This window comes from Echinops telfairi, unplaced genomic scaffold (assembly GCF_000313985.2).
Source record: "Echinops telfairi isolate 266 unplaced genomic scaffold, ASM31398v2 ScPeMD7_70;HRSCAF=299, whole genome shotgun sequence".
Lineage (NCBI taxonomy): Eukaryota > Metazoa > Chordata > Mammalia > Afrosoricida > Tenrecidae > Echinops > Echinops telfairi.
Window position 1 is genome coordinate 15,945,262 of NW_022103968.1, and position 24,106 is coordinate 15,969,367.

The 24,106-nt window shown below is 51.6% G+C and overlaps 1 protein-coding gene across 3 annotated transcripts in view; it reads right to left on the bottom strand.

Moving 5' to 3' along the window:
* Positions 1-24,106, bottom strand: part of HABP2 (hyaluronan binding protein 2) — a 45,544-nt gene that overhangs the window by 12,349 nt on the left and 9,089 nt on the right. For all 3 annotated transcript variants that reach the window (XM_045291484.1, XM_004700921.4, XM_045291483.1), the window contains exons 2-9: positions 16,495-16,531; positions 8,783-8,893; positions 7,206-7,313; positions 5,530-5,646; positions 4,347-4,466; positions 3,705-3,876; positions 2,423-2,520; positions 249-495 (exon numbers count right to left, since the gene is read on the bottom strand). In XM_045291484.1, coding sequence (XP_045147419.1) covers positions 249-495; positions 2,423-2,520; positions 3,705-3,876; positions 4,347-4,466; positions 5,530-5,646; positions 7,206-7,313; positions 8,783-8,893; positions 16,495-16,531 — 1,010 coding nt within the window. The remainder of the gene's footprint in view (positions 1-248; positions 496-2,422; positions 2,521-3,704; positions 3,877-4,346; positions 4,467-5,529; positions 5,647-7,205; positions 7,314-8,782; positions 8,894-16,494; positions 16,532-24,106) is intronic.

Here is a 24,106-nt window from a genome sequence, read left to right on the forward strand (position 1 = left end):
AATTAGCAACTCAAAGAAATGTCGGGACCATCTGCCAGCAGGTTGTCCTGAGGTGCAGAAGTCAGAATCCCTGCCACAGGGCAAGCATGGGAGCTATTTTCTCTCTGGTTTGAAGGAGTCATTTGTTGGTCCAAGGGGTTAAAATCGGGTCCCTTGGTCCTGCCTGAGCTACCAAGGTGCTGCTCAGGGGGGAAGGAGAGCACCCCATCCATCCGAGTCGCCCCGGCCTCTGCTTCCCATCGACATACTCAGTGCAGTGGGCGGCAGTGAGCACCCAGCAGGGGTGGATCAGCGCGCCCCCACACATGTGGCCCTGGGGCATGGTGTGGGTCAGCGGCAGTGAGGTCTGTAGGGACGCCTGCCATGGATGCTTGCCCGCCGCGCTCTTGAAGCCTCCGTAGATCCTCTTCAGCTGCCTCTCAGTCCTCCCGCAGGAGCCAAACCCTGGAAGCTGGCCAATGGGCTCCGTGGGGCTCCCCTCTGCATCGACAATGTCTGCGGGACAACATTCAAGACCAATCACAGCTACTCACTCTCTCCAGCCCTCCCCCACCCCCCAAAGACCTATAGCGGCGTATGACTGAGTTCAGCAGCTTACCAAGTGTCCAGAGCCAAGAGCCGGGCCTGTGCACACAGGGGCGCATGCAGTAGGTGCTCAACTAGTATTCATTAAATAAGTTGATTACTCTGAGTCTATAGCAGCGGTTCTCAACCTTCCGAACACTGCAACCCTTTCATACAGTTCATGGTGTGGCGGCCCTGCCAACCATAAAATTATTTTTGTTGCTACTTCATAACTGTTATTTTGCTACTGTTATGAATCGGGTGACCCCTGTGAAAGGGTCATTCCACCCCCAAAGGGGTCATGACCCACAGATTGAGAACGGCTGCTCTATAGCATTAATCACGTTGCTTTTTCCTTATTCCAGGACAGATCACTCCTAGAACACGGGCGTATATGTGCTTAACTATTCATTAATTTGGAGCTCTGGTGGCCTGGTGGGTTAAGTTTGGGGCTGCTAGGTGCAGGGTCACAAGTTTGAACCCATCTGCTGCTCCACAGGAGGATAATGAGGCTGTCCCCAGAAAATGCACAGTCTCAGAAATCCCAGGGACTAGTCCCCCTCTGCCGTACTGTGCCCCGATGGGGCTCATCGCCTCAGTGGCAGGGGGTCTGGTCATTTGAGATGGGTACTTGCGTACACGCCCACAGTATTCTGGGGGCTTTAGGTAGGTGTCCACTGCTATCAAGTTGATTCTAACTGACAGCAACTTTATAGGGCAGAACTGCCCCCACAGAGGTTCTAAAGATAAAAATCTTTACAGAAGCAGACTGCCACATCTTTCTCCCATGGCACTGCTGGTGGGCTTGCACCCTTATCCTTTTTGTTAGCAGCCAAGTGCTTACATATTGTGCCACTCAAAATGAAGCCCAATGGCCCTGGAGTCAATTCTTGTGCAAAGGACCTACACAGGACAGCGTAGAATTGCCTAATGGGGTTTCCAAGGATATATGTCTTTATGGAAACAATAGGCACGTGACCTTGCCATGGAGTGTCTGGTGGGTTTGCATTGGCCACCTGGTTAGCAGCAGAGTGCTTGTAATTACTGTAGCCCCAGAGCTTCTGTGTGCGTGTGTGTGTGTGTGTGTGTGTGTGTGTAGGTGTAGAGTGGTCAGAGTATCTACATGAAGTGCAATCAGGGAGCTAAAGCTATCTTCCCTGATAAATGTGACACAACGGAGGGAGTGCTGGCTGGGTGGTGACTCTTCCCTGGGAGGTATAAGGCAGAAGAGATAACACTTGTTTGGGGGAAGAGGAAGTACTTCTTTCTGGGGGGAGGGGACATTTTAGTTGGGTCTCAGAAACTTGTTGGCCCTGGACAAGAAACCACCTGGGGCGGGGTGTTCTAGACAGAGGGGGCCAGAGAGGCAAAAGCCTGCAGAGGAATTCTCCAGGGTGGTCATCTCCGTGACTCGGTTGAGGGGGTGCTTCCACACAGGTCTGGGTAAAGAGGTGGTCCTAGGCAGCCTGCTGTGAGCCTGGAATTCAGATCATGTTGCCCCTTCACTGGTCATGGGGGCCCAGCCAACATTTGTCCACCATTGTCTGCCCACGGCCTGGCAGGATGCCCAGCAAATAGCAAATGATCAATAGTGATCTGCCGAGGGCCCTGACTTGGAGTTAGAAAAGATGTCTTTACCGTAGGACCACTTGGCCTGAGTTTACACATCTATCCAGGCCATGTTCAGCATCCCAAGAGGGGATCAGGGGAGTCAGGCAGTTGGGTTACCCCTGGGTGGGGGATTGGTAAAGCGGGTGTGGTTGGGAGGTAGGGAAGAGGGGGATGAGGTGCCAGAAGCAGCCATCTATGGAGTGTCAATATCCCTATAGCCTGGGTCTTCAGGCTGTCATGGCCTCACCTAGGGCTGGGCAGGCCAGCACGTCACAGTACTCCCATTTCACCTTCTTGCTGTTCACTTTGATGAAACACCAGGGCTTTTTATCTCCATCCGGATTCCTGAAGAAATGGAAATAAAACCAAAATCTGTGCCAAGGCTTGGCACACACCTGGGACCTCATTGGCACACACCAGGATGGTAGACGGCTTCTGGGGACCATAGTCCATTGAGCCCCCCAAAGGGCCAGCAAGCCTGGGCTGGGGATATAGGGGGCTCTTAGTTTTGTGGGCAAGCCCTTCAACTTCCAGAGGTGAAGTCTAATGAATAAGAAGTAGTGCCTTGGCCTTTCACAAGTCTACAGAGCAGATCATAGAGTGTGTTGAAAACAAAGGAGACCTCCATTGAAGCCCCTTATTTGTCAGGAAAGTGAATTATCCACAGAGGCATGCTGAAAGTGGGGCTCTTTGGCCTGAACCTATAATTCCATGCATGAGCATCTCTGAGAACAACATCATAGGAGGCAGCTCCGAAGACAGCTTCGTGAAGCCAACAGCTTGGGGGGGGGGGTGTCGGTGACGTGGAAGGTAACTTCTGCTTCATTCAAGGGAACTCCCGCTTCTGCTGAAAGCTATGCACAGAACCTTGGCCCCTCCTAGAAAAGCATGTAGGCCTTGGCCCACATGTAGTGGCCCACAGTTAGCCCAAGTGTAGTGGGAGGGGCATCTGAAACGTTTGAGGCCGCTGAAGTGGAAGAAGCAACTAAAGTCATCACCAGGGAGAGGGAAGACACTCTCCTTCTGGGGGGGAAACCTGGACATCCTTGGGTCAGACTGCGATGTCCATCAAATGTTCTAATGGATTCTAGATATTTCTCCCCAGAACTTGTGTGAGGCCATGTGACTACTGACCAATGAAATGTGTGCGAGGAGATGATGGGTCGCTTCTAGCTTATGGCAACACAGTGCCCATCCCCGCTCCATTCTCCGTCCTCTCTTTGCCACCCCTACAGCTTTGAGTGACTTTGCAGGGCACCGCCCCCCGCCCCCTGCCCCAGGTTCCTGTCACCCTATACAACACATGTTCACATTGACAAGAAATGAACTTGGGTGTCTTTGAGCTACTGGTTTTGGTCGGGTTGTTTGTTAGAGCAGGGTAACTTCTACTCTCTTGAGAGGGATCATCTTCCTAGATGGAAAACAGACGAGTATGTGAATCTGGTCTCACATTTCTAAGCTGGTCCACAACTACCGGGAGCAGAGCAAGGTAATATCAGGATCCAAAGTTGAGCAGGAAGTTCTTTTACCTGCAGAAGTTGTGTTCCCCGATTCCATGCTCCTCAGCATCCTTCATAAACACGTTGTAGTTCTCTTGCAAGAGGAGGTGGGAGTTCCAGTGAAGGCACGAGTGCTGGTTGACTGTCTTACTCACTTTCCCCCGGTAAGCGTGGCCATCACCAACATAGCAGTCGTCAGGACCTTGGAGAGAGCAGGCAGGGCTGGGAGAACACGCCACAACTGGCACACAGCTCCCCAGAGCGCGTGTCAAGTGCTGAGACGCGTGCGTCTTTTGAGCCCTCTGATCTTTCGCGGCAAAGTCGCGGAAAGAAGGCATCTTGATGGGTTCCCCATAAATCTAACTTGAAATGATGAGGAGGCGGGTGGGGGGTTCCTTACGTTTGTCTCACACAAGGATTAGTGGCAGGTTGAAGCCCCGTGACGGAGCTGGTGTGTTCCGTTTGCCCTGCGCTTCGTCCCAGTTTACTCCTTTCTCCCCACGCAGCCAGACACAGCGGCTTCCCTCAGGTGGGAAGTAGCCAAGTTTGGGAAACTTGATTTGAACCATATTCTGACAACCAAACCCCAATGAAACAAATTCCAGAGGGGCCCCTTGAAGCCTGGGTTTCTGATGCAGTGGGGTGGGGGTGGGGGGTGTCACAGACTCATACCTATTTCACAGAATCTCCCCTTGAACTCGTCAGGGCAGGTGCAGGTGAATTTGGATCTCCGCCTGTGCCGGGAGCAGGTACCACCGTTTAGGCAGGGATTTGGCCTGCACACAGGAATGACTGTAGACATAACAAGCAGGGGCAGGCAGGCTCTTCAGCAAGAGTAGGAGCTACATTTGGGATGACCAGGAGATGATGACTCTCCTGGCCCCCGTCCTTTCTTTTCTTTTTTAATCGTTTTATTAGGGGCTCATACAACTCTTATCACAATCCATACTTAAAAGACGAATCTCCAAAGGGGCACCCTGAGCCACTGACATAGAGGAAATGTACACATGAACTTTCAGAACATGAACAAACACGCATGAAGCAACATGGGTGACAGTCACCCATAAAGAGTAGATAGATCCCTCCACAAGGATTAACAAGAGTTACGGGCTGAACAAGACTTTTGAAGACACTCTTGAGTTAGGTTGAAATGTGGCTCTGCCCCGTGATAGTTCCAGGACCATGCATGAATGATTTAACTAGCTGGTTAATAGCCACGGGCTAGTTAACTAACCTCTCAGAAGATCAGTTTCTCTGTCTGTGAAACCCTCCTTTGTGGTGTTGGTGGGAAAATACGAGAGGAATATAAGTCTCTTGTGATTGTGCCTGTTTCATCGCAGTGGCTTAATAATTGCTGATTCCTGGACATGGCCCACCCCAAGAATCTATCAGAGTCCGTCTCCCACAAGAAGTTGAGTTTCAAGATGACTCTTTTGGGATGGGAATGGACACCTGTCAGTCATTTGCCACTAAGCGCTTCAGTAATGACTAATCTTAACAAGTCCTGGTTAAAAGGGGCATCTTGGCTCCCATGACAACGCCAGGTGCATCCAAAGTTCCACCCAGGAGGAGGCAGAAGCCCCAAGACAGACACAGACAAACTGCCACACCAAACTCATTTCCACTGTCTACTCTGATTCACAGCAACCATGGAGCAGGGTGTAACTGCCTAGAGGACCAAGTAGAACTGCCCCTCTGGGCTTCTGAGATTGTAGATCTTAATGGGAACAGAAAGCCTCCTGCTCCTCCCATGGGACAGGCTGGTGGCTTCGAACTACTGACCTTATTCTTAGCAGCCCAGCATGGCCAATACAGACTAGGGAAGCGAAGAGTTGGCATGAAAGGGAGGACTTACCGGAGGTGCAGCTGGAGCCTGTGTAAGGGTGCTTGCAAGCGCAGCTGTGGTAGGGAGAGCTCCGGGTAATGAGGCACTCACCGCGGCCGCAGGGGCTGCTCTTGCACATGTTTTTCACTATAGAACATGCATAGAGAAACGGGGCAAAGTAGGAGGGCATTATTTGAAGGTACATCTTACTTAGAGGGATACTATAGATCATAGTCATGAAACCACGGCGGCAACGCCAACTCATGAAGCCCTCGCAGGTGCCAGAAGAGAACTGTGCCCCACAGGCCTCCAGGACTATTTTTGTCAGAAGTGGGTCATCACATTTTTCTTCCAAGGTGTCTCTGAGTGGACTTGAACCTACAACCTTTTGACAAACAGCTGAGCCCAGGTTAACCATGGATACCATCCAGGGACTCCCTCATAGGCTTAGCACCAGGACGATGCTTGAGGGTGAGAGTGGGTGGATGACAGGAGACCCCTGTCCGTGGTCCTGAAATATTCCTTTCCATCAGGCCAGGCTTTGCTCCGTTCTTGAGGTCGTTGGTGATTTCACCCCCGTCTCTTCCCATGCGTCTTGTGTTTTTCTGTTCCATCATTATAACATAAAACCTTTACACTTTAAATAAACAAGTAAAACGATGACCGGATTTTTGAATCTCGTGGATTGTGTGTTTCTTTTACAGATAGATTCTTCTTCTGAGGATTGGAAGGGTGAACCTTCATCCTTTCCCCCCTGGTCTTTTGTTCACCCTGATAGCCCCCACTGACACATTTATCGCTGAAGCATTTATTGGAGGAACTAAAGGGGTGGCCGTTGGAATAACCAATGAAGAGTGTCCAGGGAAAAGAAGCCAACCAGAAGACCTTGTATATCCATTGGACCCTCACCATCCCTCCTGTCTCTCCCATGGGGCTGCCCCCATAAATGCTGCAGTCTGTGGATAGGCTCTTCTCTGCACACTGGGGGTCTTTATGATTCATGTGCCTGAGTCGATGCAAAAGCACCTATCAACAACAACCCCCTCACCCCAGTGAGAGGGCTGTTCAGTTGAACAGAATTCAGGTTCTCTCTAGGGGTGTAATTAGTGCACAAGGGCTCTAGTGTTGTGCTTTATCCTTCTGGATTCCTGCTATGCCCACAAAAGTTCCCGAGGCAGACACAGCTTTGATCAGGGTTCCCGCAAGGAAGGTTGACAGGGAAAAGTGGAGAGGGCCCCAGGCACTAATCCCTACTGTCCTAACTAGCCGAGTGACCATGAGCAAACCCCCTGCCCGGGTCCTCTCGTCTTCCGTTCTCTCACTGCGTTGGCCTCTCTGTGCCCCAAGACCTTTCTTGCTATCTCATCGGAGGGTCTGATTTCTTTGTTGCTCTTGGTCTAAACACTCTGTAAAAATGTCCTGGGTTTGGAATCCACCTTGGGCAAAGTCCAGCCCTTACGTGTTGTTCGCCTCAGTCTTACCCATAGAATGGACCTGCTGATCCCATATAGCACACCTGGGATGAGGATTCAGGGAGGTTGCCATTGACCGGGTTGAAGAATCCACTATATGCAACCCGATAGGTGCAGCCACAACTCGTTCTGTGGAACCCCGGGGCCTTCCTTTCCTAAACCCCATGGGTCAGAGGAAGAGCTGCCTTCTGCCCAGTTTGGAGGGAGGAGGGACTCTGCGGAAAAGGCACTCACCATTCTGACACCGCTTTCCAGAGAAAAGGGGCGGGCAGCTGCATTGGAAGGTGTCCCCTCTGACCAGGCAGTCCCCGCCATGCTCACAAGGGCCGGACTGGCACGGATCTAAGGCACACAGGCAGAAGTCAGTGTTGGCGATGAGCAGAAGGCCCGCTTGCTCACCCAGCTTCCATCTGTGGCCTCAAGTGGGAGAGATATTCTGCAGCCAGGGAGTGGAGAGAAGAAGCAGGAGCATCCATGGTGCTTAGGGAGCGAGGGAAACTGCAATCCCGAGAGCAGAGAGCCCGGTTCAACCTCGTGGGAGGACTGCCGAGAAGGCCTCGGGGCTGTCTCCCCTTGGCCTGGTTTTGGATGGGGCCTTGCTCATTGAGAAACTCCTCTTCCCACCAGCAGTGCACGCCTCCGCCCTGTCTCGCTGGGGGTGCCGCGGGTCTGTTCTGATACCGGAGGCATTTCACAAGCCTGGAGACCTCCTCTACTCCCAGGGCCCCGGGGGGTGGAGGTCAAGAGTGAGGAAAGCACGCCCGCCCCCAATGAAACGCCAGCTTTCTGAACATCAGGAGAGAAGACCAAAGGGTGACAGAGAGATCGGCGGCGAGGAGGAAGTGACCCAGTGGCCCTTCATCTTTCTTCAACTACTTGTTCAGTTAGATTTTTTTGTCATATTTCATCTGCGCCTTTGGCTTTTCATGGCTGTCTGAATGGCGCTTCCCTTTGGGAATTTCTATCCTTCTGTTCGTGCTGTTCTTTGGTTCAGGGACTAGGATCCCTGGGCCCGGCTCTTGTTTTGATGGTCCCGTCTGATGTTCCCCCCGATGCCCCATATCTTGGCCCTGCCTTCTGGGCCACTTTGCACAGTTCACGCAGCTTTGATGCCGGCAACAGAGAGCTTCGCCTTCCTTCTCGCTCCTGGCTTAGTAGCATGGCTCTGCTTGGGCCCTGCTTCCCCTTTTCCTCCCTGTCTTTCTTGCTTGGGTGGCAAAGCCACAAACACGAGTGTGGTAGGCACATGGTGCGCATACCCTCCCCCACCCCCCCACACACACAGCGTGCACGCATGAGTGCATCATCACTGGGCATGCTTCTGCTGCGTGAAAGGATAAAGGGAAACGGAGCCAAGCCGAGGTAGAAAGGTAACCAAGTCCATGCTGCATCTCATGGTGCAGTCTGATGTCCGATGCCAACTCCAGTCTCTAGCTGCGAACAAAGCCCTGGCACGATTTTGTACTTGACCCGACCCGGACTCACAGTGCCAGGCTGTGGAAAGAACACCCGACTTGGAAACCCATACAAAGACCTGGATTGAGAGGACCGTGGGGTGTTGGCGGAGTCCGTTCCCCTAGGGGTCTCATTCACGTCATCTGTCATTTGAGAGTTGGTCTCGGAGAGCCTCCCCAGGCTGCAGAGTGAAGGATTCTAACTCAAGGGATGCTTGGAACCGTCTCTGTGAGACCTCCCAGGCAGTGTTGGTCAGGCAGGAACAGAGATGCCCTTGCGTATGACCCCACATCAATTCCCTCCCCCCTGTGCTACCTCTCACGGGAGGTACCTCTAGAATCAGATTTCATACGAACCGTCCTCTGTGTAGTACCAATTAGGATTTTCTGAGTAGGTAAGTGTACTGCTGGCATTCTCTTCCTGGTCGTAATACTCCTCGCTATACTCATAATTGTCAGGGGTCCAATCTGGAAAGAAAGAGGGAACAGTAAGAAAAAAAACACCCCAGAAACCCCCAAGAAGCCAGCATTTTCCTTAATGGAACACTTTTCTTTTCCTAAGAGTTCCAAGTCCTGGAAGAGCAATCCCCTATTGTCCCTGCCCTGTGCATGGTGGACAGATGGGCAGGGTCAGGCATGGGTGGGATAGCAAGGTGGGGAGTCAAGGTCAAGCATCCTGGATGTTCCTCTGAGGGATGGGAAGGCCAGCAGGGCAGTGGTGGCCTTTGGCTGATTCAAGAGCCCCTTATTGGGTATGGAAAGGCTAAGTCAAGTGGCTTTCCACCACCTGTGACTCTGGACAAGCCATATTGTGTCTTCTTGTCCAAAGTCTCCGAGGGCTGCCTCAACGGTCTCACCTGTGAATAGGAAGACATGGAACAGTGTCTAGGAGGCTTCCAGGTCTTATGTGTGATCTACCCGGAGTCAGATCAAGTGGCACTTGAATGTCTTCTTGGTTGATTCTACAGATGGTATTTATCAACAGGGCTTTGCTCATTCAGGTCTCGGCTTCATGAAGGCCTAACACCGGGCTGCTTCCTTCTTGGCCACAGCACCAAATGAGTCCCAAGTTGTAGCCCAAGAGTGATCACAGATTGACCCATGACATAACCCCGAACACAGATGCAACCTTTCCTGTGGGCCAGGCCCTGTGGTAAGCCACAGGACAATTTGGAAGGTATATGATCATCTCTGTTTTAAGTTGAGAAACCTGGGACTCAAGTAGGTTAAATGACTTGCCCAAGGTCACACAGCTAATGAGTGGCAGGATATGAACTCAGGTGGTTTGTCTCCAGATAATCACGAAACCACATGAGTTCAACGGCCTCAGCTGACATCTCTCACTGCCTTGGATTCATCCATGCAGAAGCCTTTGGAAAGGGTTCAGCCACTTCCGCTGACTCTCCAGCCTGCTAATTAGGAGCTGCTCAAGGACACCCTCTGAAAGGGCCTGGCTCTTATCCCGTGATGGAGACAACATCATCTTGTGCTGCCTGCGGTTGTCAACCTCGTGTCTGTTGGGCAGGACAAACAGATGTGAGAAAAGGCAGGGCTCAGCCTCCTTGGTCTCTGGGCTTTGGGAGACACTGGCAGCCCTGTGGCTCACAAAGAGAAGTTGGGGATTGAAAGAAAGTTGGGTTGACTTTTCCCGGTGTCTGGCAGGAGGGTGGCAGGGGGCTGCCGTAAGGAAGCTAGCCAGAGATGCATATGATAATGAAGCAGAGCAAAGGCAGATAGGGGACTTGAAAAAGCGACTCCCACAGAGCGGCTGATGGCTTGGAGGAGGGCACTGCACCTCCGTCTGATTATCAACCACATTATCTTCCTCAGCGCTCAGTCATTCCGCTATAGTCTTTATCTCGGTGGCTTTTGAAAAGTCGACTTTTTGCACAATGGCTGTTTCATATTTCCCATTAAAATGGAACTCTCTTTTCATTTCTTGTTTGAATACGCCAACTCTGGTTCCTTGCCAAAGTGTCACCGCATTTATCACAGTGTCAGCCCAAGAAGACTCCCTTTGCTTGCTCATTATTGCTCCGAGCCGCCGCTTCCCCCACTCGGGAAATGCTCCCAGAGGAGGCCACCTTGCCAGGGAGGAGGATCTGGGTTGAAGATAAGGCCATTGTCTTCCGGGAGCAAATCAAGTTTCCTGCCATCTCGCACACACGATGAAGCGAAAAGTGAGAGAGGAGCAAGACAGAAAGAGAAGGTTTTCCTGAGTTTGACATGAAAGATGGCACACTGGCATTTGAGGGCGATAGCAAGGGGTGCTGATGGGGTGATTGCTTCCATTTCCTCTTGCTTTCTTTCTTCATGAGAGGCCTGGTGCTTGCTTTTCCAACAGGTGTTTTTAGATAAGCACCAACACTTTGTCTCCATCATTTCTCCCCGGTTGAGGCTCAAGCCGGCCTACCATGCCTCAGCCACTTCGAAGCACAATCTCTTCAGCCTTAAGATTTCAGGCATCTGGAGATGGGAAGGAGTCTTATGTCCGTGGGAGGTTGCGACTTTTCAGGTGACAGGGGATGAGTACGATGCCTGCAGGAGGATTGTGGCTTGCCTCCAGTCTTGTTAAGGATGGCTGCCTATCTGGCAGGGAAGTTACAGGGAGGACTATAACACTTAGACATTAACTCGTTTTCCTGCTAAGGAGTGAAATAAGCCCTTCCCATCATTAGGAAGAGGCCCTGAGGGGACAGTGGTTCTCAACCTTCCTCATGTCACGACCCGACCCTTGAATACAGTTCCTCATGTTGTGATGAGCCCCCAAACCATAAAATTATTTTTGTTGCTACTTCATAACTGTCAGTTTGCTACTGTTATGAATCATCATGTAAATATCTGATATGCAGGATGTATTTTCATTGTTACAAATTGAACATAATTAAACATAATGAAAGCCTCGTGATTCATCACAAAACAATATGTAATTATATATTGTGAAATATTTGTGTGTTTTCCAATGGTCTTAGGTGACCTCTGTGAAAGGGTTGTTTGACCCCCCAAAGGGGTTGTGACCCACAGGTTGAGAACCACTGCCCTGTCTTGTGGACCTATGAGAGGTCCAGTACTATGGCCCGGGCAGGAAGGCATTAGGGAACGTGGTGATTTATACAAATAAGACTGCAAGTGTTGCCTGCCCTCAAAGGGCCTCCTCTAGGCAGGGTTGAGTGGGGAAGAAGCCCAGAAAGGGCAGGGAGAAAATGTCACCAAGTGCAGGCCTGGAAGCCTCAAGGTCCCCATCAGGGCTCCAGTGCAGCTTGGGAAAATTGAAACCACAGTCCAGAATGGGGAGGATTGATGACAAGGTGGCCTAGAGTCTCCGCCCCTTCCTGTGTCTACACCCCTTACAACGTGACTTTGCAACTCCCCTCTTCAAGAGACGGAGTCCATTTCCCGACCCCTTAGACCTGGGCTGACCTTGACCTTGCTTTAGCCAACAGTATGTGGTAGGAAGGCAAGCTTTCAGAGCTCAGCCTGGGCCTTACAAAGCCGTGCATACATCTTTCCTCTCTCCTGGACTCCTGTGACTTCCACATGGACAAGTTTTACCTTTTCTGCAGGAGAAGAAGAAAGAGACCACCTGGGGGTCCCATGGGAGACTTTAAACCCTTGACAAGACCCATCCAAGAGCAGCAAAGCTGTTACCAGCCAACCCAGCAGCAGCAGGCAGACACCGAGCATGGCCAGCCAAGATCAGCTGAGCCTGGTCCAGTCTGGAACTGCTCAGCTGAGCTCAGCCTCAACTGCCAACCTCCAAAATTACAGTTTAAGAAGTGATGAATGGTTTGAGTCCACATGCTTTGGGGTAGTGCATTCTACAGTAACAATGAACTGAGACACAGGGTATGATTTCTCCTGGGCTGCCACGGTGTTGAGTTTCAGACCCATGAGCTGGCTGTAGAATCTTCTGTCGGATGGCTCCATCGCTCTCTCAGGACTCATAAGGAGCTTGGCCCATCTGGTTTGTTCTCCCACCCACATCTCGCTGCCACCAAGTCCAGTCTGGCTCAGAGCGACCCGACAGGACAGAGCAGCCCTGTCCCATTGGGCTTCAGTGACTGTACGTCTTCATGGGAGCAGATTGCCCTGTCTTTCTCCCATGGGCAACAGGCGGGTTCAGAGGGCTGACCTTTGAGTTAGCAGCTGCTTGCTTGACCACAAAGACCTCGGGCCAGAGTAAATGGAGAATTCAGGCAAGAAGAGATAAGAAATGTGGGTCCTCTGCACTTGAAGAAAATGCCTGGTCGGGTCTATGTGTTTGCTGTTGTGTGCTAGGGATTTCTGACTCACAGTGACTCCATCAGCTGGACTGGAACCACCCCATGGGGTGTCCTAAGCCGTCATCTTTATGGGGACAGATGGCCTGTTTTTTTCTCCCATGGAGCCGCTGGTGTGCCTAGCAGTCTATATGAATGACAAATGGTTTAAGTCCAGGTGTTTTGGGGGAAGTGTGTTAGGCGGTGATGAGGAACGGATGATCCACCCCTTCAGTCAGCAACAGTGTTTCACGGAGGATCCCTGATGAGGTTCCTGAGTCGAGGAATGTTTTCCTGGATGGAGAAGGATCAGAGCAGGACAAGAGATCTGGCTCCGTCCACAGACTGTGGGGAACCTCTCGGGGTTTCAAACCAGATGTTTTGAAATTTTACTCAGTCTACAGAAAAGGGGGAACAAGAAAAGAGAGGATGGGCCAGCGGGGGGAAACGGTGTCTTAGGTCTAAAAAGCACTTCTTAAGCATTTGGTGAGTTATCGGAGTCTGTTGCTAGACTTCATCAGGAAGAACGAGGAGTGGTCACTCAAATCACCGTAGCGTTGGGCCAATCTGTCTTGAGCATCTTCTCACTGGTGGCACAGTGGCTGATGCGCTGGACTGCTGGCCACAACGTCAGATGCTCGGAACCACCCGCTGCTCCGTGGGAGGAAGATAAGGCTTTCTGTCCCCAGGGATGGCTAGTCTTAGAAATTCTCAGGGGCGATTTTACCTTCAACTGGATGGCAGTGAGTGAGGTTTGATTTTCTGTGTCTCAGACACTACGACATAAACACAGTACACACACCGCCTTATTTACCTTTTTAAAAACCCTGCCGCGTTAGTGTCACTACCTACACGTCACAGAAAAGGAAAGAGCAGAAGCAGAGAGCACCATCAGCCAGGTTAGCACCCTCAGAAGGTCACTGCAGGAGCCGTTGACCCTTTTGTGATCCAGTGGCCTCTTGTGAGTTGGCGTGTTGTGAAACTCCGTGGATTTGGGCGTTCAGCTGTAACACACGCTGGGGGATTTTCAGCACTGGCTCCTGCTCCCTGGTCTGGGATGCCCACCGTCCGTGCCCAGGGCCTCTCAGAGCAAGCTCCGGAGTTCCTGCCACGGAAACTCTGCTGCTGCTCCCGTTGAAGAGCTCGCCAGATGTTTGAATGGAACAGACATCCCTGGAATGCCATCCCTGTTGGTGTCGTCCGTCATGCCATACAGACAGCTCCCCCAAGGGCCCACGGCAGACCCCAGCCCTGTCGGCCTGTATTTGACGCTTCCAATCCGGCTGTCGGGCAAGCCCAGCGGAGACACCCACGGCAGGTGACAGGGCAGCTGATGGACGGCTCAGCCTGCGTTGCTGGGCAGAGCCACGCTAGCTTTGAAGAGGCATTTCTGCAGGCAGGCAGCGGCCGCATCACCTGCTTTGGAGAGTAGGGCTGAGGCTAAGCTGTTTGATGGCCACCTCCTCCATCACCCACTGGGGACCATTGCCTGGGCACCTCCTGCTCCAGAAAGACACTCACCAGACACCATCTCCAGCAAGACCAACCCAAGAAGCGGCTGGCCGTGGACATGACGCGGCATTTCTCTGGCTGCACGCTTGTCGAAAGCCAGCAGGGATCCGACAAATGCCATCAAAGCACAACCAGGTGACATGAATCAGGCACATCACAGGGATGTCTTCAAAACCTAACCGGCTCTTTGCAGAAAATCCCAGCCTCTACAAGTCACCCTGCTCTACAGAAGGAGGCCTCTGGGAAACCCCGGATTGTGGGGTGGCCCACTTCAGGTGACCTTCATCCCCTCTCGCCAAACCACCCGTGGCTACTGGCAGACGTTTTCTAGAGCCTAGAATTTCAGGATGCTTAAATTGGTCCTCTCCAGTCCTCTCCAGGCCCTACAGAATATTTTTTTCAGCCTTCTTGAAAGTTTCTAGCGATGGGGGGACTCGCTGCCACCCAAGATTGTGCAATTGGTCTTTGGATAACTCTCAAGGCTAAGTTCGTTCTGGTCTATTTAATCAAGGCAATAAGCCATGGAATGAATTTAATCTCTCTTTGGTGATCTCTTACAGTTGTTCAGGTTGCTCACTGCACAACCCAGGGCTGTTGTAAACTCATAGTCACGACGATGTCGATTACAACTCTCTGGGAACATACACTGGGATGAAAGAACCTCTTAATCCCCATCAGGTTCCCCATCGGTTAGGGGGGTGTGGTTGCTTTCAGAGGCTTGAAGAGAGTGGGGCTCCTTGAGTCCTTGGTGCCCCTGTTTCTCCCACTGTGTGAATTCACAGCGCCTCAAGCTCTGTCCCTCTGGGGCCTGGAGCACAACCGCAGGCCACAGCGTCCTCCTCCAGTGGCGCCTGAGCCTTTGGTTCTGGAGACTGGCCATGGGGCGGCTCAGGAAGCCTCTGACTTTGGACATTGTCTGGACGCTCCACGGACAGGCTGGCATGCCGTCAGTACGGGGGTCACTGCAATAGGCTTTTCCTAGGAACCGCAGCAGGGTATTGAGTTGAACACTCTCTTTTGCTTTTAGGAAAGATACAGGTGCTATCAAAACCCACATGCCATGATGATATATGTCAATCATCTATATAAATGTCAAACATACAAAGAACTGTAGATATTTACAAATATATATGTCATATAAATATACCTCAACATATACTCATACATATATATGCTCATACATTTACACATACACAAACTCAGACATACACATACACATACCTACACACACATACTCATATTCACATACACCCATATACACACATACTCATACACACACACACACTGATACACATACACACACTCATACACATACTCATACACATATTTGTATACATAAACATATACACACATACTCATACACATACTATTCATACTCGTAAACATACACATATACACTGTTGTGTATTGTGTACAGATTTACTGTGTGTGTTGTGTATTTTTAAGTGTGTATTGCATACATACTTAGTGTATGTGTTGCATATTGTGTGCATATTTACTGTGTGTTGTGTATTTGTCAGTGTTGGATGTAAATGTGTGGTGTGTTTGTGGATGGCATGTGGTGTGTTTATGTGTTTGTGTGTATGACTGCAGATGTGGCTGTGAGCTGGTAGGCAGTGGATATGTGGGGTACAGAGTAAAGTAATGGACCAATGTGGGCACTCAGCCCACGGCTGCCTGCAGGGCACTCACCCCACCCTCTGATGAAAGGGCTGGCTTCTCAACAAAGGGGCAGCTCTCTCAGAGCCTGGCTTCGTCTTGACCCTTCCACTAAACGCAACCACTTGCGGGTGGGGTAACATTGGCACCTTCTCCCCTTCCTGGGCCCCATGGCCCCCTTGTGAGAGGAAGCAGTTCAATTCTACCAGCAGTTCATTCCTCGGGGTCCTCAGTCTGGGCTTTGTGCGTGCACACATTTCTGGGTGAATTTCAGAGGGGTCTGTGACATCCTAAACCAGGGGTCCTCAAAGTATGGCCTGCGGGCCACATGCAGCCTGCCGAGAACATTTATCCTGCCCGCCGGGTGTTTTTGCCCCGTTTTGCTTTTTACTTCAAAATTAAGATATGTGCAGTGTGCATAGGAATTTGTTCATAGTTTTTTTTTTTTTTTAACTATAGTCCAGCTCTCCAATGGGTCTGAGGGACAGTGAACTGGCTCCCTCTTTAAAAAGTTTGAGGACCCCCTGCCCTAAACCAACTGAACTCTGAGGCTCCTCAGGCACACTTGTGCTTGGGTCCCCTTTCTCAGTCGAAGTGGGTGATGGAAGGCTCCCCCCAGGGGGTGGTCGGTAGACTTACCTGGGTCTAGGTATGCAAGGAAGGACATCACGGAGAACTGGAAAACAACACAAAGAGAGTGAGGTGAGTCCTAGCTCCCGTACCAGCGGGGTGCTTCTTGAGCTCCACCTTGCCAGAGGGGAGATTTCCCAGGACCTCACATCAGCTCTGGGGGCACTGGGAGCTTTCTGGGGTTTGCAGCTGTGAGCAGGGTATTGGGAGGAAGCGGTGGGTCCATTTGGAGAGGCCCCTTCTGACTTGGCACGTTTCTGTTCTCCTGCTGCAGCCGTCTGCATGGGGGTTAGCAATACAGTCAGTTTCAGCGCTGGCCAGGTGGGGGTCTTCCCCTGCTGCGTTTCATCCTTATAGCAGCTTTGCCGTGGTGGTGGCTGATGGCAACGCATGGCCACTCCTTGTGGTACAGAGTAGGACGACTCCTATTCCATCGGCCTTTCTTGGTTATCTTCCGGGTTACCGTGGGGTGGGTTTCTAACAAGCTTTTATGGAGATTGTTGCTCACCTCATGAATACTGTAAGGAGGTGGAGGCTCAGAGAAGTTAGGACAGCTCTCTGAGGTCACACAGCTGTGAAAGGATTAGAATTCACACTCAGGTGTAGGTAGTCCCTTGAGGTTGACAGCTAGTTCTTTCAGGCGTTTCCAGCAAAGACAGAGTCAAATTGCCCTGCCGGCTGTCCAAGGCTGCAGTCTTTATGGAAACTCCCAGCCTCATTTTCTTCCTGAAGATGGTGCAGCACGTAGGCTCGGATGGCACGCTTTGGGGTTAGCTGAATGCTTAAGCTGTGTGCCACCAGGTCTCTGGGGAGAGACAAGACCTGGGAAGGGTCCAGTGACATCCCCAATGACGTCCAATTGATCATGGAAGAAAAGGAAAACTCTGCTCATGCTCTAAAGAAACTCTCACGACCTCCCCTAACTGGTTCTCGTGCCCCTTGTCCCCACTGCTTCATACAAAGTTCAGCCACACGCACCACCTCTCAGAGCTGCCCAAAGCCCTCATCACGCTCCCCCTGCCTCAGAGTCTCTGCACTTGCCTTTCCCTGTCCCTATGCATTTCCCCGGGTCTCGTGCCATGTGCCACCTCCTCCAGGAAGCCTTCCCCGACCACTGGATTGGTAGAAAGACCCTCTGCCCCATCATTCTGTCACTGCACCTAGCTCACGTGCTTCCTGGTCCTCGTCCCAGCACAGCTTACTATTGGTTGAGTTGCCTGTTGTCTCTCACACCAGGCTGTGTTCCAGGTACCTGGTTTATCTCTAAGATCTCATGCCCAGTGTGGTGTGTGGCCCAGGGCCTCCTTTGAGACTGGCTGGTGGAATATGTAAAGATGACCTGCTCAGTTTCTTTCAGAATGCAGCACTCACAGAAAGAGAGAGCCTCACTCTTTTAATAACTGGTGCCTTTACTTCTGTTTAGATCAGGGGTCATTTAGACCCAAGACCCCTGGGCCAAACTCAGCAGGTGGTTTTGGTAAGTAAAGTCTCCTGGGATCACAGCCCTGTCCATTTATTTACATCCTGACTATGGCTGGTTTCATGTGACAATGGCAGAGCAGCAGGGACTGACCCAGCGGCATGGCCCCAAAGATGTTCTCTCAGAGGTTTGTCAAAAGTTGGCCAGCCTCTGGGTTCCAAAGAGAGAGTTGGACCATTCTAGGGTGTCCCTTGGGGCCGTGGCTATCAGAGAGCTGACATCAGCACAGTGTGATTTGCTGGTGCCCAGTCGATGGAGGCCGTTTGGTGGACTGGCCTCCTTTAGCCTTGGCTGGTGCAAATGGGAAGCACTCAACTGCTAACCAAAAGGCTGGGAGTTTGAATCCCCTAGAGGCACCTCTGAAGCTAGATGGCCAGCTGCCCCCAAGACAGCACAGCCATGGAAACCCCGGGAGGGTGGTCGAACGCCTGACACATGTGGAGCCGTCCTCCAGTCGGACTTGACTCCATGGCAGCTAAATTCCTTTAACACAAGCTGTTTCCCGCGGGCCTTCTTAGGGCATTTTGGAAAATAGGCTCAACTCGCTGCCCCTGACTGAATACTGACGCATAGCAACTCCTTTGGACAGGGTAGAACTGCCTCTGTTGCAGCCATTGTTTACCTGCTCACAGGAGGAGAAAGCTCCACCTTTCTCCAGGGGAGCCGCTGGTGATTTCAAACTGCTGGCCTTGCAAACCATGCAGCCCAGCGCGTAGCTGCTCTGGCACACAGGCAGAGGTAACGTAGGAAGGAAAGAGGGGAAGGCATTGAGGCATCGCCAAATGGCACTAAGGACAAAAATACACATCCTGGTCTAATCATGACGGACAGGATCCATGTGGCGTGGGGAGGGGCACCCTACCAAGCAACTTCCTTGACTCTACTTCCATGTCAGCTTCCCAGGGGTCCAAAAGGGCAGGCAGGCTGTTGTTTAGTGCATGAAGTGGAAGAGGTAACAACTCCCCCACGAAGTTGCTCTGGAACCATAAGGACCACTACCAGGACCCTCCAGATATTTGAATATGGGCTTAGATTAGGTAATACAAGGGGGGACTCCAGCAAAATGGATTTCCCCTGCAAAGCTAACGTTAATTTTTTTTTTTTTTTACAAAACAACCTTATCACGTTCAAAGTACTCTCCATTACACTTAATAAATTTGTCAAATCTGTGATTCTATTCTTGGAAACATTTTTCAAACTCATCCCTCATTTTTTTCTTCTTCACCTCTTCTGTCCTTTCATGTCCCTCTGCATTTGAGGAAACAAAAAGATGTTGCACGGCGCAAGGTCAGGTGAGTTAGGTGTGTGGGGCAAGAGAGGCATGCTGGGTTTTGCCCAAACTGACCCACTGATATGGCTGCGTGAGCAGGTGCATCGTCTGCCACAAATCAGCCCTTTTGGTCACACACTGCTACGCTATCTTTTCAGAACCTCTAAATAGAATGCTTGATTAACAGTCTGACCTGGCAGAACAAACTCCAAATGTACTGAGTCGACATTTTTATCTGTTTGGGAAGTTAAGGGACATTCAGAACGAGGTTTGTCATCAATCAACATCTCATCTTTTTTGAAACAAAAAAACCACTCATACAATTGAGTTTTTCCCAAAGCGCTGTCCTGCTAAGCTGTCATTCAACATCACAACAGTTTCTGTGACATTTTTCCCAAGCAGGAAACAAATTTCACAGCTGCACATCATTTTCTTAAATCAGCCATCACAGAAAACGAGGTTCGAGCAAAACAGCTTTCATGAAAAAATTCACTATCACCAGAGAGAACCTTCCCAGGTGATGCCACTGGGTGCACTAACTCTGAGCAAGTTGCTCCATACTTGCCTAGCGGGGAAAAATGTGTACTAAGAAAGCTCTGCCAAGCAGAGATTTTTCAGTTTGTTTGGTTTTTTTAATTGGGGGAGGGGTGTACCCCTCATATTTTATCAGCATTGAATTCCTTGGGCGTGAGCACAGCTTGTGACTCTCCAGCCAAGAGTCCTTGTTTTCAGGAGATGCTACTGCTTAAGTTTTTAGGGGCCATGTCTGCTGTTTACTTGGAAGTGATTTGGCAAACAGGAGAAAACAAGCAGGTGTCTGTGTGTCTGTGAGAGAGACAGAGAGACAGAGAGAAGAAATAGGATCGATGCTAAGAATTGGTGCACCTACCCTGTGAAGGGAAGTCGTTGTTAGTCTTTTCACATGTCCGCATATTTGAAAAATGAAATAGGGAGGGGGGAGGATTGTAGACAAGGGAAGAGCAGGTGTTTGTCACCTGGGGCTGTGCCCGTGTCATTACCTCGAGGTCACCGCCGTTTCTGCGGGACCTGAGAGCAGTCCACTGTGCAGTCTGTTTGCTCTTCCGGGTGGGGAAGTGATGGTGGGAGGGCCGAGAGGAAAATGGCAGGTTCCCTTCTGAGGGGTGATCCTGGACCCAGGGTTTTTGAGCAGGGCCACCTGAAGTCCCGGCACTCTGGGCACGACCACGTAAAGTGCACGAGGTGACCCTAATGACAAACGTGACCGCTCCTTGAATATCACCCTCATCACACACAGCCTGTCACCCCTGCCTTGGTCCTGCCTCCTGTCTGGAGGGCACCCAGCAGAGGGGAGGAGGGGATGCTTTCTATTGGCGCTCACGGGTTGGGACCGTGTCTGGTCACCTTTAGCCCTGAGAATTGTGCAGAACTGGAAGAAGCTGGGAAGATCCTTCCTTAGGCTCAGGCATCCAAAGGGCCTCTGGGACCTGCCACCTGAAGCCTGGTTCTAGCGGGCAGCCAGATGCGGTGCTGTCCACGGCCAGGAGGTGGCAGACGTGCCCCACCCAGGAGCGATGCTGGCTCCAGTTGAAAAAGCACACAGAAAGCAGGATCTCTTTCAGCTGCCTGGCTCTGCACCTCCCAGGGGCTCCTAGGGAGTCTGAAGCTGCTGCCACCCAATCAAGCTGCCTTTGAGGGGTCTCAAGGTGCCCAAGTAAGCCTTGCCCACTTGTCAGTCACTGTGGGCAGAAGCTGGGATGCAAAGTGAACACCAGGCTGAGTAGCTGGGGCCGTAGGAGAGAAGCCTGGTCTGTGGCCATTGCTGGGTCCCTGAGAATAACGCGGGCAGTGGCAAGGCCCAGGAAGGACACCGTATTTGCCTCTGATTATCTCCTCACTCTGTTCGATGTTTCCAGAGACCGGGCCAAGATGCAAGAAGTCTTCCTCAAGACAATTGCAAGTCCGAGGAGGAAGTTACGAAGAGGAAGATGACCGTGCTGTCAGCTCACACGTAGGAAGCGTGGTCAGGACTGTACGGAATGGTTTCTGTCTCATTGATTGGATGCAACAACTTGGTAATTTAAGGACCACGGTGAGGTGTATGGTAGACGTGAAAAGATGGCGATTTGCAGAGATTCACTTGGCTAGTAAATGCCGGAGCCAGGTCATAACGGAACCAAACGGGCTCTAGAGTTCTTCCCTCGTGGGAGAACCGCGGGATGGGCTGAGTGAAGGCATGGAGAAGAAGGAAGAGGAGCATTCCCAGCCGTGAGTGACAGGACACCAATGTGGGTACATCAGAATTTCTACCCCTGAGAAGCTTCGGAAGGGGCTAAGCGTTCCCAGCTTAGCAGGCCCTGGAGAGGGCTGTTTGGCCCCGGGGACAGCAGGAGAAGGTGGCAAAGTCCACTTGAGCCACAGCCAGCCCACTGTGGTAAACACACCCACAAGAGCGCCATCTACACCCAGAGACACAGGCCAACCCACTTCAATCAAGTCTATTCCTGGGTCTCAACACCCCGCCCCAGGGCAGAATACAGACCCCCTGAGTCGGCTCCTTGCAGAAGGCTGGAGGTCGCTGCTTCTTGACCACAGAAAGCTGTGCTTCACAATAAATCAGAGAGCCCACCTGAAATCCACCTCCTGGTCCGCCCACCCCACACCTGGGTCTTCTCAAGGACTCCCCAGCACACGGCTCTGGTCTCCTTAGATGAACAAAAACAGACAAACTCACTGCCCTCGAGTAGACGCCAAGAGGGTAGAACTGCTCCTGTGACTTTCTGAGACTGTCACTCTTGCGGGGGGAATAGAAAGCCCCATCTTTCCCTCTTCCTTGGATTAGGGGATGATGAAATCCTCCCAGTCACCAGCCAGCAAGTCTCAAGATCTGGGTCTCTTTTAAGCTATGGTTGGTTAGTAGAGAAGATGCAAAGGTGTGGAGAAGGGGCTCAAGTCTACGCCCTGCTCATTCATAATGCAATCTCTGGGGGGTGGGGGTGGGGGTAAGGGAGGGCGACATTGAGGCCTAAGCTGTGTCCTGTCTTCAATCAGGTGATTGTTTCCACAGAGGCCCTTCCTCCGCGTTTCAGAGGCCGGCCTTCTGGAAAACTGTGGAGACAGGCAGAGACGGAGATTCTGAGTGGGTGTCTTCCAGGAGTTAGCTGATGAAAACCTTCTTGCTCATTATTCCGAAGGAGAGGACAGCAGGGAAGACCAGTCCCTGAGGGCCCAGCTCAGTCAGCAACAAGGCCATCTCTTCCCTGATGAGCAAAGGCTGGACTTAGGAATCCACTCAGCCTGTCCTGCTTGGAGAGCTGACCGCACAGCTGAGCTGCCAATCACCAGGGAAGGACTGTATTCATTGTCAGGCTAGCTGGGCAGGAGAGAGCTCCACACCCTGGCCAGGTTTGGTGTGCGGCAGCTGGGCTTGAAGGTGAGGCAGGGGCCAAGGGTGCCGAGCTCCTAGGGACCTGTCCCTCCTGCTGGATGAAGAGCTCAAGGCCAGGTTAAATGGCGGAGGTGGCCAAGGGCAAGGGCTGCCAATGTCCTGGTCATCAGGCCAAGCCTTGCTTCATGTCATCCTCCCACGCAGCTGCAAACATCAGCCATGGCCCTGCAAGTGGTGATGCAAAGCCACTGGGTCCTTTTGGGTTACAAAGACTCTCTCTTTCCTAGCACACGAGTTTCTCGGTACCGCCTCCGGCTTGGCAAGTTCAGTGGGAATTTGCTTGAATGTGAAGCGTGGGCCAGGAAGGGAGTCTGGGGTGGGGAATACTGGAGGCCCAAGGGAGGGTGGGTCTAGCAGATGCTGGGGATGTTTCCTTGCTGGGAGTTTGAGGTCTTTGGGAAGCCAGGAGTCACGGCGGGGAGGAGCTGGCCAGATGCTTGGTCCAGGGGGGAGGAAGCTGAGACCCCAAAGGGAGAAGTGGTTTGTGTAAGGCTGAGGGGACCTGAAGCAGGAAAGGAGCCGGAGCTAAGCTTCCTGGCTCGGAGGCCAATCACCTACTCTTGACTTAGAGAGTTCTTGTGTATCTTCTCTGCTCTAAAGCTCAGACTGACCACTCAGCCCGTGCCCAGGGTCCAGATGACCTCCCCAGGCAGGCGGGGTTGCAGTGTCCCATGGTGGGTGGAGATGAGACAGGGGCTGCTAGAGCAGAGAGGAAGGCACTCTAGGGAAGTTCTATTATTTCTCAGGCACCGGCTCTCAAGCTATGGCGTGTGCGTTGGACTGTGGGGTAGTTAGTTGATTGTGGCAACCTGGCTGATAAACACATATGGGGTTAATTGAAGGGCAGAGGGATAAATGGTTCAGTGAGCCTTGCCTTTCTAGTTCTCGGGTCTCTTGCTTTTTGATGGTCGGACCAGGGTGCAGCTGCCTTAGTCAGTTCTCTGCTTCAGCTGGCAAGGCTCACTTCCCACAAGATATCCCCAAGGAGCAGCCACATGGACCTATCCCTGGGTGCTGGAGCAGCGGTGTGGAGACCCCTGCCAGCACTGAGATGTTTACACATTCACTGACTCAGCTTTCCTCCTGCAGTCAGCATCCTAGTGTGTGTTTTGTGAGATGGAGGAGGACTTTGTGGATTGGTGGTGGACATATGGGTTAATGTTGGACTTGTGGGCTTGGGCAGCACTGGGTTGGGATGTTTTCTTGATGTGCATCTAACCTTTATATAAAATTCTCTCTTATACATGAGTTTCTGTGGATTTGTTTTTCTAAAGTACCCAGACTAACACAGACTGTTAACAGTGACGTTGGTGGTTCTAGCCCACCACCTGCTCGGAGGGAGAACGATGAGGCTCTTTGCCCCCCTAAAGAGCTGCAGGCTCATGGAAACCCTATGGTGAGCCACTCTGTGTAGGGGTCAACTCTACGGCTGTGGGTTTGGGGT